We start from the raw sequence: 15,606 nt of genomic DNA, 5'->3' as shown, positions 1-15,606 counted from the left end.
AACACCTTGTTCAAGCTTAAGAGTGTCCACATGTGCACTTGGCACCAGGACACTCTAGGCCGCAGCCAGCCATGTTCTAGCTACTTTCTACCTACATCACAAACATCATGTCTTGGCTGGGCTACAGTTCATGGATGAAAAAACCCAATACAACATTTCCACCATCAAACTGACAGAATTTTTGTGCGTCTACGTTCCCCTTCTGAAATATTAACCACATTAATGTTTTGAGGTATTTTCCTAATTACTGAACCCATTTTGTGGAATGTGGGTGCTAGTGTGGTCCAAAGTTCTTTAAAGAATTCTGCTGGAAAACCTTCTGGACCTGGGGCTTTATTACTGGTCATGTGTTGTAGAGCTTCATGGAGTTCACCTATTGAGATGGGTAAATCCAGAACCAATCCCTGTTCCTGTTGTAATTTCATTAGCTTTAGGTTAGTAAGGAGTGAGTGTAGTGTTTCATAGAAGTCCCTGAAAAGGTCATATTTTCTGTCAGGATTGTGGGTGACATGTCCTGCTGAATCCTTAACAGAGGAGATGGTTGTTTTCTCCTTGTTGGCCAAGAATCTTCCAGATTTGTTGCCATGTTCAAAGTTCTTAAAGTGAAGTCTTTGCAGCAAAAACTTTTCTTCTCATTTATTTTATTCATCTCAAATTTAGCTTTTCTTATATTGTTCAGCATGTGCTCTTCTGGAGAAGCCATGTGGGCATCTTCTAGAGATTTATTTTCTAAGCTCTAGTTTTTAAACTGTCCTTTTTCTTATGTGTGAAAATGATAATATTTTCCATCTCATTTTTCCCTTTCCTGCTTCCCAAAAAACACATGCTGATGTCCCTGGTAGGTCATTATTTTCTATATATAAAGACCATTCCCTTTTGAGGTGACTGATAAAATCAGGATATATAAGTAATAATGTATTAAATCTCCAGTTTCTAGAAGGTGGTTTAATTTTCATATCAAATAAAATGAATGAGACCTGTGTATGAGGGGCCGTTTGAGACATTATTCAGAATTACCCTCTCACAGACACATGTGAAATTTAAGTCATTCACACGTTATAGTAAATCCTCTCACACACTAAACTGAAATGCAGGAACCAGTGGGGGGAGGTTTGAACAGTTTGCCGTTCTGTGTGGAGTTTGCATGTTCTCCCATGCGTGTGTACAAAGACATCCCACCGTACAAAGACATGCATGTTAGGAATGGATGTGAGTGGGTGTTTGTCTCTCTGTGTTGGTTTTGTGATGGACTGGCCACCTGTTCAGGTCCATCTTCCTCTCGCCTGTTAATTCCTTATGAGCCTAACATTGCTAACCCTAACACGTCATCCGTTCTGTCTGAAGTGATAAAGTAGCCACAGCCTAAGTAACAGCTAGCTTGTAATTTCTGTGTGAATACATGCCATGAATGTCACTGACAAAAACGTGAAGCTAAATGAGAAACAGGCAATAAGTGTGGGTGAAATTGTTGCAGCTACATGTGAGAACAGGAACATGGCCGGTTTCTGGAGCCAGCTAATTGAGCTTGCATGAGTGAGAGTAGACAGGGGTAGGAACAGTGTTTGAGTGTGTTCTTCCCCTTCTTCTGTGTGAATGACTATCAACAAAAGGACAGACTCTTTCCCTAATTAAGGTAATGGAGTGGGAAGAAGCTGGTGACTAACCTGGATGTGCATTGACAGGTATGAAGGCCCTCCGGGGGGTTCATGGAGCTGGGAGAAGAGGAGGAGTGAGGTGAGGACTTAAGCTGTTGGCTGTCATGACATGAGATGATAAAAAGTCCTGGCTTGCACCGTCAGATCCATCAGCAGTTAGTTCAGGACTGAGGAACACACAGCAAGAGAGTAGCTTTGGAACAAACTCTAACATCTGAGAATTAAAAATTATCAGTGGCTGCTCATTAGACAGAAACTTCAACTACTTTTTATAGTGTTGTCAGATTATTTTTTATTTTTAATCAAACAGCAACGTGAGTTACAGCTGAGATGACCCTCCTAAGGAAAAAGCAACCTGGGTGAGTGATACAGAAAATAATGTAGCAAAGTACAGATGATTTTTACTGATTTAACACAAGTAACAACCAGGAAAACATTTACACTGAAGAAGCTCTGCAGTAAGGATTCATTGTTGTATTACCTCTGACACTTTTGTTTACTATCTAACTGATTCTTGGCCAAGTTACCAAAAATGTAAACCAATATTAATCTTAAGTTCCTTTAGAAAACTCTGTTGAGCTAAAAGATGCATTTTTCTTTTATTGTTTTAAAGACAACATATTGTAAACGTTTGATATTTGGCCTGAAGACATTAATATAACACATTTTCTCCTTCATCCCACAGGAGGTCTGGACTGATGCTCAGCTGCTTCCTGCTCTGGATGTATCTGCAGCCAGATTCCCGTAATCATGTGTCAGCAGTCAACCTGCAGCGTTTCATTGGTTGTGCAGTTCGGGAGTTTACTTTCCTGGCCAGGAAGCCCGGATGCGGCAGCCTGCACATCACCACCGATGCCTGCTGGGGGCGCTGTGAGACCTGGGAGGTGAGGAGAAGGGAGGCATTTGCTCTGCTGACCTCAGCACCCTCTGCAGGGCCCTCCAGTCACAACCAGTACTGTTCCCGTACCACTGGGTGATGTTACCAGTCAGAACACTCTCCACCACTCCAGTGTAGAGCATCCTCATGATTTTCAGACTATGAACCTCCTCAGTTGTCTGAGGTGAAAAAGGCGCTGCCTCATCTTCTTCACCTGGCTGTCTATGTGCAGAGTCCAGGAAAGATCCTCGGTGATGTGCACACCCAACACTTGAAACTGCACACCCTCTCCACCAGAGTCCCACTAATACTCAGAGGGGTGTAGTTCCTCTGCTTTCTCCAGCTCCCCTGTATACGCCCGCTCATCATTGTTGTTGATGCAACCAACCACCACAGCGTTGTCCGTGAGCCTTACCATGGTGATGGAGCTGTCCATGGCTACACAGTCATGAGTGTACGGGGAAAACAGCAGAGGGCTGAGGACACTGAGGGAGCTTGGAGTGGAGTGTGGTGGGGACTATAGTGTTGAAAGCTGAACTTAAGTCAGTGAACAACATCCTTACATAGTCCCCTGTGTCCCGTTGTCCAGGTGGGTGAGGGTGGTGTGCGGTACCTGGGACATCGTCCGTGGATCTGTTTGGCTGATAAGTGAACTAAAGTGGGTCCAGAGACTCAGGGAGGGAGGCACAGATTAGCTTCAAGATTTACATTTTTGCTTCCTCTTAGAATTGAATTCAGAATAAACTCTCTTAAAGCAGCAACAAAATTAGATGAAATACATACAGGAATATATTAACAGTTACCAGTGACTTTGCAGGTGGGTCAGAAATTCCCATGAAAAAATGATTTGATAAGAAAATGAAGGTTAGTCATGTAACTGGTCACTAAAACAAGCGGAATAAAATAATCCATAAAATGTTAAATGTGCAATAAAGTGGATTAATTTCCACTTGAAGTTTGTTTAATCTGATAGCCAGTTTGGAATTACCAAGTAAACCAATATGCATAAAGGGAAACCAGAAAATCTGGAGAGAACCCACACAGGCACATGGAGATCATGGAAACTACACAGAAAAGTTCCAGCTAAGGTCCCAGAATCAGGAGACAAAAGAGTAAAACATTTAGTTTCCCAGAGGTGAGGTCAGTGTTTTATACTCAGTGGTGGCTGCTGGTTTCCTGAGTCCTTCTCTGCTTCTGATCCTTGTAGGAGGCATCGTTGCATGATTGCACTCATCATTAAACACAACTCATTCCTGATATCTTTCTCTCTCACTAACATGCATGCTTAAACAGTCACTGTGTTGTCCTGCAGCTTTACTCGCTGATACCTACAGTCATGTTTTTCTCAGTTTGTCTTCCTCTAGGTGCTCCTGATGATTCTCTGCTCTACAGAGGCTGTAGGATGTTTTCTTTAAAGTTTCTTTTCCGGTGTATCAGCTGATTGTCTAGTTTTTGTCTTTGGCTTTTGGTTGTTTAGTTGTTGTTTTCTATCTGGTGCATCTTTGTCTCCTTCTTCTCTTCAATCTCTACTTTTCTCTTCTGTTCACTCTCCCTCTTCAAAAGATGTTATTTTTATTCCCAGAAACCGGTCCTTGAGCCTCCGTTCATCGAGTCCTACCAGCAGGTTTGTACCTACAACAGGACTCGTCTGGTCACTGTGAAACTACCCGACTGCCAGCCCCATGTGGACCCCACCTACACCTATCCTGTGGCCCTGAGATGTGACTGTGGGGTCTGTCTGACAAGCACCACTGAATGCATAACATCTGTGTGAAGAGAGGGTACATTTAGCTTTATTTACTATTTACCACAATTTAGAGCCATGTTGTTGTTTGGCTCAGTACCAGCCAAATAAATCAGTTTAAAGCCACGTGTCTTCAGAAAGTTGAATTTCATATCTTTTATAAATGAAATAAATCAGATTCCTTATCTTTCTGATTATCTTAGAAAGTGAAACAAGGGGAAAACAGTTATCTGTCCATTTCACATTTATTATTATGGCTCTGAACATTTTAATTCAAATATCAGTGTATGAAAAGTATTAAAATGGGACGTTTCTATAACAAATGAATTTGTTTTAAATTTAGATTGTTTTCCACATGGAGGTCATGTTATGTAATTGATGATCATTGTCCCTGCGATGTTCTCTGTGTAATCTTAATCTGCAGAGTTTATATGCTGAATGTGCAGTTGTGAGAGTTCATTAAACTTGCTTCACTTCACAGTTTTAAAGATCTAACCACCTTTGTTTGTATAATTTCTTTATAAATAAAGCAAAAACTGAGCATTTTAAATGTTGCAGCATTAATCAGTTTTTCCCCCGAGTGCTTGAAATGATCACTATTTAGGAGGAAAAGGTTGATGTAATCCGCCACGTAGTCACATGATTCTGAGGAGCTGCAGAACTGAGAGGGAACCAGAACTACAGGAAAGTGCATCAGTCCTTCCTGTGATAAAAGATCAACCAAAAAAGTCGTTTCTTTATATCTGAGTTACTTTCAGTTAATAAGACAACACATACTCTTTACTAAGAAACTTTTCTTTCTAATGTGTTTTCATGAGCATCTATGTGGCTGAAAAAGTTTAGTGCATCCCAGCGTTTTCAATATTAACATTTTGATGTAACATTATAGACGTTATGACCTTTAGAAAAATGTTATTTGGGGGAGGTGGGGGAGTGCACTGTAGGCCCATGTGCCACAGTTTGAGTTTTAATCTTTAATGCTATTGTTTCACCCTGGCATTACTTTTACTTTTATACTTTAAGTATTTTTAAACCAGTACTTTTACACTTTTACTTAGGTAAAAACTTTGAGTTGATACTTTTCTTCTACAGAAGTCTTTTTAAACCTGAGTAATGAATGTGCGTAACACCGGAGCAGGAGAAATCCTCCATCTGCTCCTGACTGGAGCAAGTTGCTTCCATCTTCACCTGCTGAGAGACTTTAGGAAACTCTTATTTTTGTCATATTTTCAGCTGGTGTTTTCCGACGAATGCACTCTGTCCTCTGACGGAAACCTGTGTGTGCGTGCACGTGTGTGTGCTTACTGCCATGGACACACGGAGCAGCTATGACATGTCGTCATGTAAAACAGATCAATAGCATCAGACTGTTTATGTTTTTATAAAAAGGAGGACGTGTAAACTTGTTGTAGAGGAAATGTGACTTTAAATGATCATGTCGGATTAATTTTAGAGTACATACGTGTGGTGACATTGTTATACCCCTGAATTAGGGAAGAAAAAATCACGCGAGTGATTAATACTGCTTCCCTCATGCAGTGGGTTCATTGCAATGTACAAATAAACAATATTGAACAAATATACATTGCTGTTCTTCTGCCATTACAATCAGTGGGAGAGAAAAACAAGACATATTGTATAAAAACTACAAATAAAGTTGTAAACAAAATAAGTAGGCTACTGCTATATATACAGCTATATATATATATATATATATATATATATATATATATATATATATTAGGGCTGGGCGCTTTAACGCAATGCTTCATTAATGGCATTAAAAAAATTTTTTTTTTTTTTTTTTTTCTGGCCTCATCTTTGGTGACAGAAACATGGCGTCCATGTCTCTCTTCCCTGCTGCAGCGGTGATGATGTAATCAGGAGAGAGCACGTTTATTAAAATGAAGAGACGTTTTCTTTCTGGAACTTAGGAAAGAAGAAGAACCAACGTTTCTCTTTGTCAAAACTCATACAGATGGACAGAACATCGTGATTTCTGGATGAGAAACTGCTCCCAAGAGACAATGAGAAACTGTTTATTATTATTTTAATTTTTTAATAAATGCAGTTTTAATTTATGCAAGACAGCAAATGTAAGACATGTTTTCTGTCTTTTACAAACGTAAAGCATAAATCGGGCCTTCTTCTGCCTCTGGTTCGGTGAATCTTGGTCGTCGCGAGATGAAACTTCCAGCTGTGGAATCTGTGAGATGTGAGCTTTCAGTAGAGGAGTCGTTTGTTCGTGTTCATGGGGAGACATCATCTGTGTTTACATGTTTTTCGGACTTTGTGTACCAGGTCTTTTGTTTGTTCTCTTAACTGTGTTTGTTGGTGATAGAAATGGTTTCGCTGAGCCGTTAGCTGAGATTCTGGACCTTCTGTGGATACCACACACGTTTATAGCAGCACATCTGACGCTAAACCCGGAAACAAGATGCCTTAACTCCCGGTAGCGAGGCTGCAGGTGCAGAGGTGAAGCTAAACAGTCAAGCTAAGAATGAAAGTTTAGAGAATTTATAGGCCAGAAATCTGGATATCGAAGCACTGAAGGTGCATGGATGGAAGTTATTGTGCATATTGTGAATATTTCTCTCTCCTCACCATCTAGAAGCTGTGAGATTCTAATCCTGCTTTCTGTCTGTTCACCTGATGCTGATATTCATCACATATTGTTCCTTCTGTGTTTAGAAGGAAGCAGCTTCATAGCTTTAAATTCATCCTGCTGACTTTTTACCTTTTAGTTAGTAAATGCTAAACATTTCATCCTTCTTTCTCATAAATTTTTGATTTTATAAATATATATGAAGAAACTTTTTTTAATAAGGGGCCACCATATGATATTTGTTATTTTGAAGAACCACATTTTTATTATTATAATATTTATTTTTAGGTTTTAAAATAAAGAAAAACATAAAACCTTTATGAAAAAAGAGGATAAACAGACTTTCTTCTAAGGGATGTAGATATTTGTGGAAAATGCTGTAAAAGAAAAAAAGTCCCTGGTTTCCAACCTAATGACAAGAAAGATAGATTTAAAAAAATATTTTAGCCACGTATTTAGAGGCATTGTGGAAGGTCCAGAGTCGCAGGTTGGAGACCCCTGATGTCGTGCTTGTAAACCAAAACTTACAGGACTTCTTTTAAAGGAAAGAGACATTTTGCGCGTAACAATGCGATTAATTGTGAATAAAAATTTTAATCGTTGCTCAGCATATAAATATATATATATATAATCAAGCTCCTCTAAATTTTAAATGTACATCTGGTCTGGGCTAAGCCCAGGATGTCCTCAAAAGCTGGAGACGCCCCTGGAAATATCACTGGTGATATATTTACTTTGTCATATAACAGCAGCTCCTGCATCCCAGGTGTCTGTAAAAAGGCTGGGTGGTAAGAGAACACGACTGAAATTAAGAAGAAACACTCGCCATCAGAGAATCGAACCCCAGTCTTTTTCGTGACAGGCAGAGATACTGGCCACTATACTACTGAGGAATGCCATGTGGCTCTGAAAGCTTCATGGACAGCTACTTCGTCATGGTGATGTTCAATGGTTGAGTTGCAGCAAAGTGCTGTAGCGTTTTGTTTACCTGCCGCCTGAAATAAAGATGTTTCTGTCAAAAAGGAACGGGGATCATGATAAAGTATTAAATGATGTGTGGCTATCACATTAGCCTAACAAACAAAAGGTCACCAGCTGGGCAGAAACATACCTTTACTGAACCTTTTTTTAACTGACCTTGGACCTTAGAGTTGGCTGCAAGGGGTGAAAATTCAGCATTCTCAAATTGGCACCATTTTCACACTACAGCTTCCTGCTCCCCCCTGAGGTCCCTATTTTCAATTTTGAGCCCAATTGTACAAAGTGCAGGCACCTTATGTCCTCTGTATACTTGCCCACTAAAGTTGTCCAAAGTTGTTACGGCCCCTGGCCTGTTACGCTGGAGCCGTGTATGCAAATCCTGCTGAGCTGGAGGAACTCAAGTATTGGCTGTGAAATCTGCACCGATACTCCTCCCTCCTCCATTGGCATTGGTTGACTACAGTTCCAGATCATTTCAGCTGAGTCAAGCAGATGGACTCCTCGCCCATATAAGCCTGTGAACAACTACAGTTGTGGCAGATATGTACCCTTCAGCACACAAGTAGTAGAGATGGGATTTATGGCTCTTTGAAGGGAGCTGGATCTTGAGGAGCCGTTCCTTTCAAAGAGCCATTCAAAAGACTGGCTCGTTCTCACAATATCTTACAAAGTTTCACAATATAAAAGAATGACAAACAATCAAAATATGTACCTATATGAAATCTACTATACAAGATAAAAATTTTTTAGGAAAAATATAGATAAAAAAAGGATAAACCTGAGCAGTCAGTGCAAATTCTTGTTTTGGATAGAACTCACAGTATTTGTTTCCAAACAATACTCTCTGCCCACAGATGCTTCACATGAATGGAGCGTGATGTCTATGATGTCACAAATGTTATTTATTATATTTTTATTTTACTCAACTGTACTATTTCTTATTTACTTATTCATTCATTCATTCAGTAATTTTTTGCTGGAAAGGGGGGATAGAGATATGCACTGAGATATGCATAAATATGAGATACGATAAATGTTTTTAATCATGTAAAGAACTTTGTGTTGCCTATGGCATTAAAAGCGCTTTATAAATAAAGTTTGATTTGATGAAGGCAGTGTCAAAAATTTGTATAATTTGTACATAAAAAGAATGGCTCACAAATGAACGGCTCACAGCCGTGAATCGGTTCCCATCGTTCATTTAAAAGAGTCGTTCAAAAGAATCGATTCGTTCATGAACATCACATCTCTAACAGTTAGCCAGTTTGGGATTGCTCTGAGTGTTTCAACCTGTTGTGGTGTAATAGGAGCTGTGTTTTGTAAGAGCTTTCTGTGAATTAATATTTAGTTTGGAGAAAAGACGCTATCCTTAGGTTTTGGAGTAGCTTTGGAGTTATTGTAAGTGAGTAGATAATTAATGCTATCGTTATTAAAAAGCTGGTTGAGTTGTGTTTTGTCTGTTATTAGTGTAAAGTCCCAGAGTTAGTCTGGTTGACCTTCTTTTGTTTTGTTGTATTGATTTTTAGAGTATTGCCGTAATTGGACACCTTTTGTTAACTAGGTTTTGTTTATTTGTAGTTTTTGTTGTTTGCCGGTAATGGTATAATTTTGTTTATAAGATCCTTTGTGTTAAGTGATAATTGTTCATTTTTTTTTTTTTTTTTTGCATTTATAGGAAGAGCGTGTTTAAGTTTAATTGTTAAATAATTTTTTACAATTTAGTTTTGACCCAGCCTGATTTGTTACTAACCCTTTTGTCCTAGATGTGAGTCACAATTAAAGGTCCCATATTATGCAAAATTCACTTTTTAATGGTTTTGGAACAGTCATACTGGTCCCCCCGCATGTGTAGGAGACCCGTAAGTGTGAAACTCTTTCAGGCGCTCTCTCTCCCCCCTGCTCCACCTCTAGGGAAGTAAGCGCTGAAATGAGCTTGTTTGAAAGCGTGTACGTTATGACGTCATAAGGGACAATAACCACTCCCCACAGAGCGATGGACCCGTCTACCGGCTCTCAAAGCCCGCCCTCTAAAAATCACCTAGCGCCCAGTGTTTTTCCCTCTTCGGCAACCCTCGTTAGCGGACATGGCTAAGCGACAGAAGCACTGTTCTGTTTGTGGCTGCATAAATGAACACGAAAACGTTTTTTTTACTTCCATCCACTGAACCCACGAGGACTGAGTGGATTAATTTTATTTTTGGAGGAAATGTACCCGGAAAACTTCCAAAGGTTTTGCATGTCTGTGGCCAGCATTTCAAAGAGGACTGTTTCCACAACATGGGGGCATGGAAAGCAGGCTTCGCCAACCGTTTGAAGCTGAAGCCAGGTTCAATACCAACTGTCCGTGACACAGCTGGAGAGGTAAGAGCTGGCAGTTATTTTATCGTTTCGGCCTTATTAGTCTGATAGCTTGAAAATATATTAACCTGTCAATCACCTCATGACGGGCGATGCGATGGGCGGAGCCAACAGCTGAGCTGCTCCACCGGGGTTCCGCCCACCATAAATGGCACATTTCTGAAGCTGCTAAAAAGAGGGGGGTGAAGAGAAGCCGCTGCACTCAAACTGAGGGTCGATTTGTCCATACCATGGCGGAAATATTTCATTTAGATATTAATGAATGGTCTCAGATTGGGAATAAAGTGTATAATATGGGACCTTTAAGGGTTCGTAACAGTGAAGTTGCAATCCCTTAACACTGGAAGTCAGGGAGGGCTAGTGGACGGAGGCCCAGAAAGCAGAAACTCGCTGGGTCCCTTCATCCAGGCCCAATGAGTGTATCCCAAGAATATCAGTTTGATATCTTTAAAGATGACAGAGTTTTGTCCATTAGCCCTCACTGGAGCCCAATGTCAGGCGACTGGAATTGGAGAACTTTTTTTGACCAGCCACAAGTCCTCCATAGTTTGTCCTAGAGTGCTGAAATCAGGTCGAATGTGCACTGTTTAAGTTTGGGTAAAAATATTAAAGTTTGTCCGATATGGACCATTTTGACACCACAATTTCTCAGTGCCCCAATGGAACGCCAGTTCAATTTCCAACATGATAGCATGAAGTATAGTGCAGTTATGGCTCCGTCTGTCTGCTCACCCCAAGGTTGTCCAGTGGCAATCCCTTAACATGTGAAAACAGGGCGGGCAAGTGGACAAAGTTTGCTTATCCTGCAGCATTCCTGCAGAAGATACCCAAACCTCACCCGTCTGCATTGAGCTGTGGGCAGAGTCGGTTTTGCTACTAAGCAAAAGAAGGAAGAAGGTTGTTTCAGTGAGTCGTTTATGGGCTTTGTTATGAAGAGGAATTATCCAACTGGGGCAGCAAAAAGGGAAAAAAAGGGCTGACGAGGCAGATGTGCAAGGACAAGGTAATTTCTTTTGCAGATATACTGTAAAGTAAGAAATTAGTGCGGCGATGATGAAGATTAGACATGTGACAGCACTTTTTGATTTAGCAGTAGGTGCTAACAGGTTTAGCAGCTGGTTGGGTGTTGTTAGCTAGTAAAGCAGTTGTAGCTCAAGCTAGCGGTAGGGTTGCCAACCATCCTGTAAAATATGGAATTGTTCCTTATTTGACAATTAAACATCTCCTCCCGACATTTTATTGGTTCACTGTGGACGGTATTGAACGCAATTTGTTCTGTATTTTCATAAATTCTGAACAAAACACATCTGTCACACACACACATCAACACTAAATTTAACAATTATGGACTAAATAAAACACAGGAAATACTCAGGCCAGCAGGATCTAGACAGGACCCCCACCTTGCTGCATGTGTTGCGTTCACGGTTGCCTAGAGACACATTCCGGTGCTGCTCACAACACCTGCGCCTTTTTAAAACGTCCTCTGCACCCGAAACTCCACCACGTCCTCAAAGGCGAAAATACTTTCATCCTTGGCTGGACAGCGTCAGTGGAGATGTTTACAAGACAGATTGTAAAATGTGTTGGTGCGTGTTTTCAGTGGCGCGCGGTGGGCTGTCTGACATCAGACATCATGCATCAGGAGAACAACACTGGAGGCACGAACACAGAAGACTAGAGCTCAGTGTACCAGTTTTTCATCCCCCGAATCATCTCCTGAGACTGATCTGGTATGGGACATCATGTCATGATTGATCCATGTCCGGAATTTAGGATGATGAGTTTTTAAAGTCGAAGGAATGACCATTTATTTAATATAGAGTAGTATCAGCCATCATAAATATTATATATATGTCCATTTAAAGAAAAGTCAGACTAATGGATTAACAGTTAATAAATGTTGTTCAGAGAAAACATTTATTTTTAAAATATAACTAAACTTTAACTTTAAAAATTACATTAAGTTCTCAATGTATTTAGTTTATATTTTAAAAATTCATTGCTGCACACTCCACACAAACAGATCTCCTTTAGTTGTTGGTGCTATTGTTGCATGGTAGATTATACAGTATCTCTTTAACTAAGTGCAATAACTAAGTTGTGTGCATATGGTATTTTGTTAGATATTATTTACCTCTTGTATGTTAAATGGGGATGCATGTTGCGGGAGAGAGTGAAGGCTGCTTAAGGGTGGGTGAGTGGATTCGGCTGGTGAGCCTGGGGCCGCTGTAGTGGTAGGATGGCCGGTGGCCGGCAGGAGGCCAGGGTGGATGGAGGAGGTCCTGTGAGATGCAGCTGGTTGGAGGTGAAAGACTGAAAAAAAAAAATCTGTAACTTCCCAGATGGCCAAAATGACACTTTTTGGAGAAAGATTAGGGCTTCTGGACAAAGTTAACATTACAGGCAGTGTAAATGGACAAAATGATACATTGCGGACAGTTAAGGGCCAGGAGCCCCCTCCCCAATGGGGTGAATGTCACAAAATGGCGCTTGATAGCCACACATCATCTGATAGTTTATTGTGATCTTCATTCCTTGTTGACACAAACTTACTTTATCTGTCAAAATCTTTATTTCAGGCAGCAGGGCAACAAAACACTAGAGCACTTTGCTGTGACTCAACAATTGAACATCAGCATGGAGAATGTTACGGCCCTCGCCGTTATGGATTCGCTACTGGACCTGCCCGTCAACACGACAAGCGGATGGGGGAGGTGTGATCACTCTGATCCTCCGGATTGGCTGCCGGACCCGTCAATCAGAGGGTGTGAAAGTGATGTCAATGGTCCTCCCCTTCGACTCACGGATTGGTGGCGGTGCCAGTACTGCTGCAGCTGATCCTCATCGGGATGATTGTCCTTTTTGTTTGTGTGGTGGTTAAATAGGGGAACTAACTATTCATCTGGAGCGATGTCATTAGGGCATTTGCTCATTCAGTGTGTGGTCCTCTGAGAAAGCCGTTTAAGAAAGTCAGTATTTTGACAGTGTGTAAAGCTAGAACTTGTGGGTTCAACTTTTGTATCATTTATGGTTATAATCCTGAGTGTCCAACAAAGTGGTTGGTTTTTTTCTTTTTTGTGTGTATTGGTTGTTTGTGCTTCTGGTTGTACTTTGAGAGTCAGCCAGGGGCTTCTCACTAGGAGAAGCTCCCCGCCTTTTCTTGTTAGACCTTAAAAAGAATTGTTTAGTTGGTTTTTGGTACAGTTAAGTTTCCTTTGTGTTTATAAAGCTCCACATTTTGTTCGTTGTTTGTTAATTATCCTGAACAAGGACACTTTATGTTAGTGTTGTTAATACATACTATTGTATTGTAAATAAATATTGTGAATAAATTCTTGGTTAAATTTACCCTTTTGATTTGGGTTGGTTATGTTACACGTCCCTTCACACCCCTGGACAAGAAGGGGCCGTAACAGAGAAGTAGATCTCCATACGCGGAATAAACAATATGCTACTAAATTGTATAGTTTATCTTTGGTAGCGGTTATGAAGCTTTTGGAGCTATGCAGCCTTCCTCGTTAGTATAATGACCAGTATCTCTCTCTGGCATGCAGAAGACTGGATTTGCCACCTGGATACTCCTTATACAGAGCAGGACATGACACATACTCTGTACACCACAACATTTAATGCTTTGTTTGCAGGATGTCCAAAATGCCTGATGAGAGTCTCTATTGCCCCAAAATCAACAGTACTTCCATATTGATGTCAGCACTGTTTATTTGAATGCATGGGGAAGAGACAGTCAGATAGGGTTTGATGAACCAACTGCTTTTTTTGAACATTTGTTTGCAGTGTATCTTCAGAAGCGTTACCTGTGTGTTGGCCCATCTTCTTGCTCTGAAAGATGGGTATCGTTACCAGGGAACGGTGGTGTGATCTCTGGCTCAATCTGCCCACTTCTTGTAAGAATTTCTTTTAGAATATTTCATCTGTATGTGTGTAGTGGTTTCAGAAGGACAGAATGTTTCTGCCTGGTTTCGAACTCAGTGTTGGCTGATAGATGCTACACCACAGAAACCGCTCGAAAGCTGATTCGTCGCTGGTTACTTTAACACTTTGGTCCAGCTTTCAAATAACACTGTTATAATTAGGCAATCACTGTTTGGTCTATAACAGATGAGGTGGCTTGGGTACGTCCCACTGGAAAGAGGCCCCGGGGAAGACCCAGGACACACTGGACAGACTACATCTCGCGGCTGGCCTGGGAACGCCTCAGTATCCCGCCCGGATGAGCTGGTGAATGTGGCTGGGGAGAGGGAAGTCTGGGTTTCCCTGCTTAGGCAGCTGCCCCCGCGACCCAACTCTGGTTAAGTGTCAGATAATGATGGATGTAAGGTGTAGGACGTGAGTGTGCATGCTTTAATAAATCTGAAAGTTTTTGTGCGCCACATTTCCTTTTTGTGTTTTAGATGCCACCTGTAGTTTGCTTTGCTATGGACAGTTTGATGAATGAGGCACCAGAACTGAAAGAAATAACAGACTGGAGACACAGACTTTATATCCTTCCTTGCTCTCCAGTCATCTCAATCTCTGACTGGCTAAATTCCGTACCTGTTGCACCTGTGAGTACGCTGTAAAGACAGTCTCATAGCTTCATCCGTTGAAGGTACCTGACCAAGTATCAGTTTTTGATCAAAACTTGTACACCTGACGTGGGGCTCAAACCCACGACTATGAGATTAAGAGTCTCATGCTCTACCGACTGCGCCAAGGACATAGCCTGTTAGTCGAGGTAAAACTACCATGAATGCGTGAACGTAACCCGAGATCGCGAGTTCGCGTCCCGCATTCGGCAACCCCGCAAATACGCGAAAATGACCAGATGCTGCCAGAAAAATAAACATATATACACCCATGTAAAAACGTATTCGTGTACACACTTGTCCACGTGCTTACACAACATATTACTTTCAAATATTTGTCCCTTAACCATGCCTTTTGTAGTGTTTCTAATGTTTGTTTATAATGTAATGATCTTGCAATTAAATAAAAATAAATAAATGAATAGATAACCTCTACTGCATTAATTTAAAAAGAATAGCAATGCCACATTCTTGTGACCTACATTTTTTTTATTTCTACAAATTTCTACAAACATGTACATTAGTCCTATTGCATTAGTGCTATTTATTTTCATATTTAAATATTTTTTAATATTATTTATTTTTATTCAATTTTTACTTAATGTATCATGTATTAGTCCAGGTTGCATATCACTGTTCTGTGTGTGTGTGTGTGTGTGTGTATAACATTTTTAAGAAAGAGAATAAAGAAAGAATTAAAAGAAAAATTAATATCTTTAATATACAGAAAAAACTATTTACAAATGGAGCAGAAACAATACAAATAGAAATCACAATAACAACAGTACCCATAAATT

The 15,606-nt window shown here is 40.5% G+C and overlaps 1 protein-coding gene across 2 annotated transcripts in view; it reads left to right on the top strand.

The window, feature by feature from the left end:
- Positions 1-1,865: 1,865 nt before the first annotated feature.
- Positions 1,866-15,606, top strand: part of LOC121635610 (glycoprotein hormone beta-5-like) — a 30,109-nt gene continuing 16,368 nt past the window's right edge. The window contains exons 1-3 of one of the 2 annotated variants that reach the window (XM_041978886.1): positions 1,866-2,014; positions 2,341-2,539; positions 4,115-4,317. In XM_041978886.1, coding sequence (XP_041834820.1) covers positions 1,986-2,014; positions 2,341-2,539; positions 4,115-4,306 — 420 coding nt within the window. In that variant the 5' untranslated portion in view covers positions 1,866-1,985 and the 3' untranslated portion in view covers positions 4,307-4,317. Of the gene's footprint in view, positions 2,015-2,340; positions 2,540-4,114; positions 4,772-15,606 lie in introns of those variants that run through there. The other variant, XM_041978885.1, reaches the window with a different exon arrangement.

This window comes from Melanotaenia boesemani, chromosome 24, assembly GCF_017639745.1.
Source record: "Melanotaenia boesemani isolate fMelBoe1 chromosome 24, fMelBoe1.pri, whole genome shotgun sequence".
NCBI classification, from domain to species: Eukaryota; Metazoa; Chordata; class Actinopteri; order Atheriniformes; family Melanotaeniidae; genus Melanotaenia; species Melanotaenia boesemani.
This window is presented reverse-complemented; position numbering and strand designations above follow the sequence as displayed.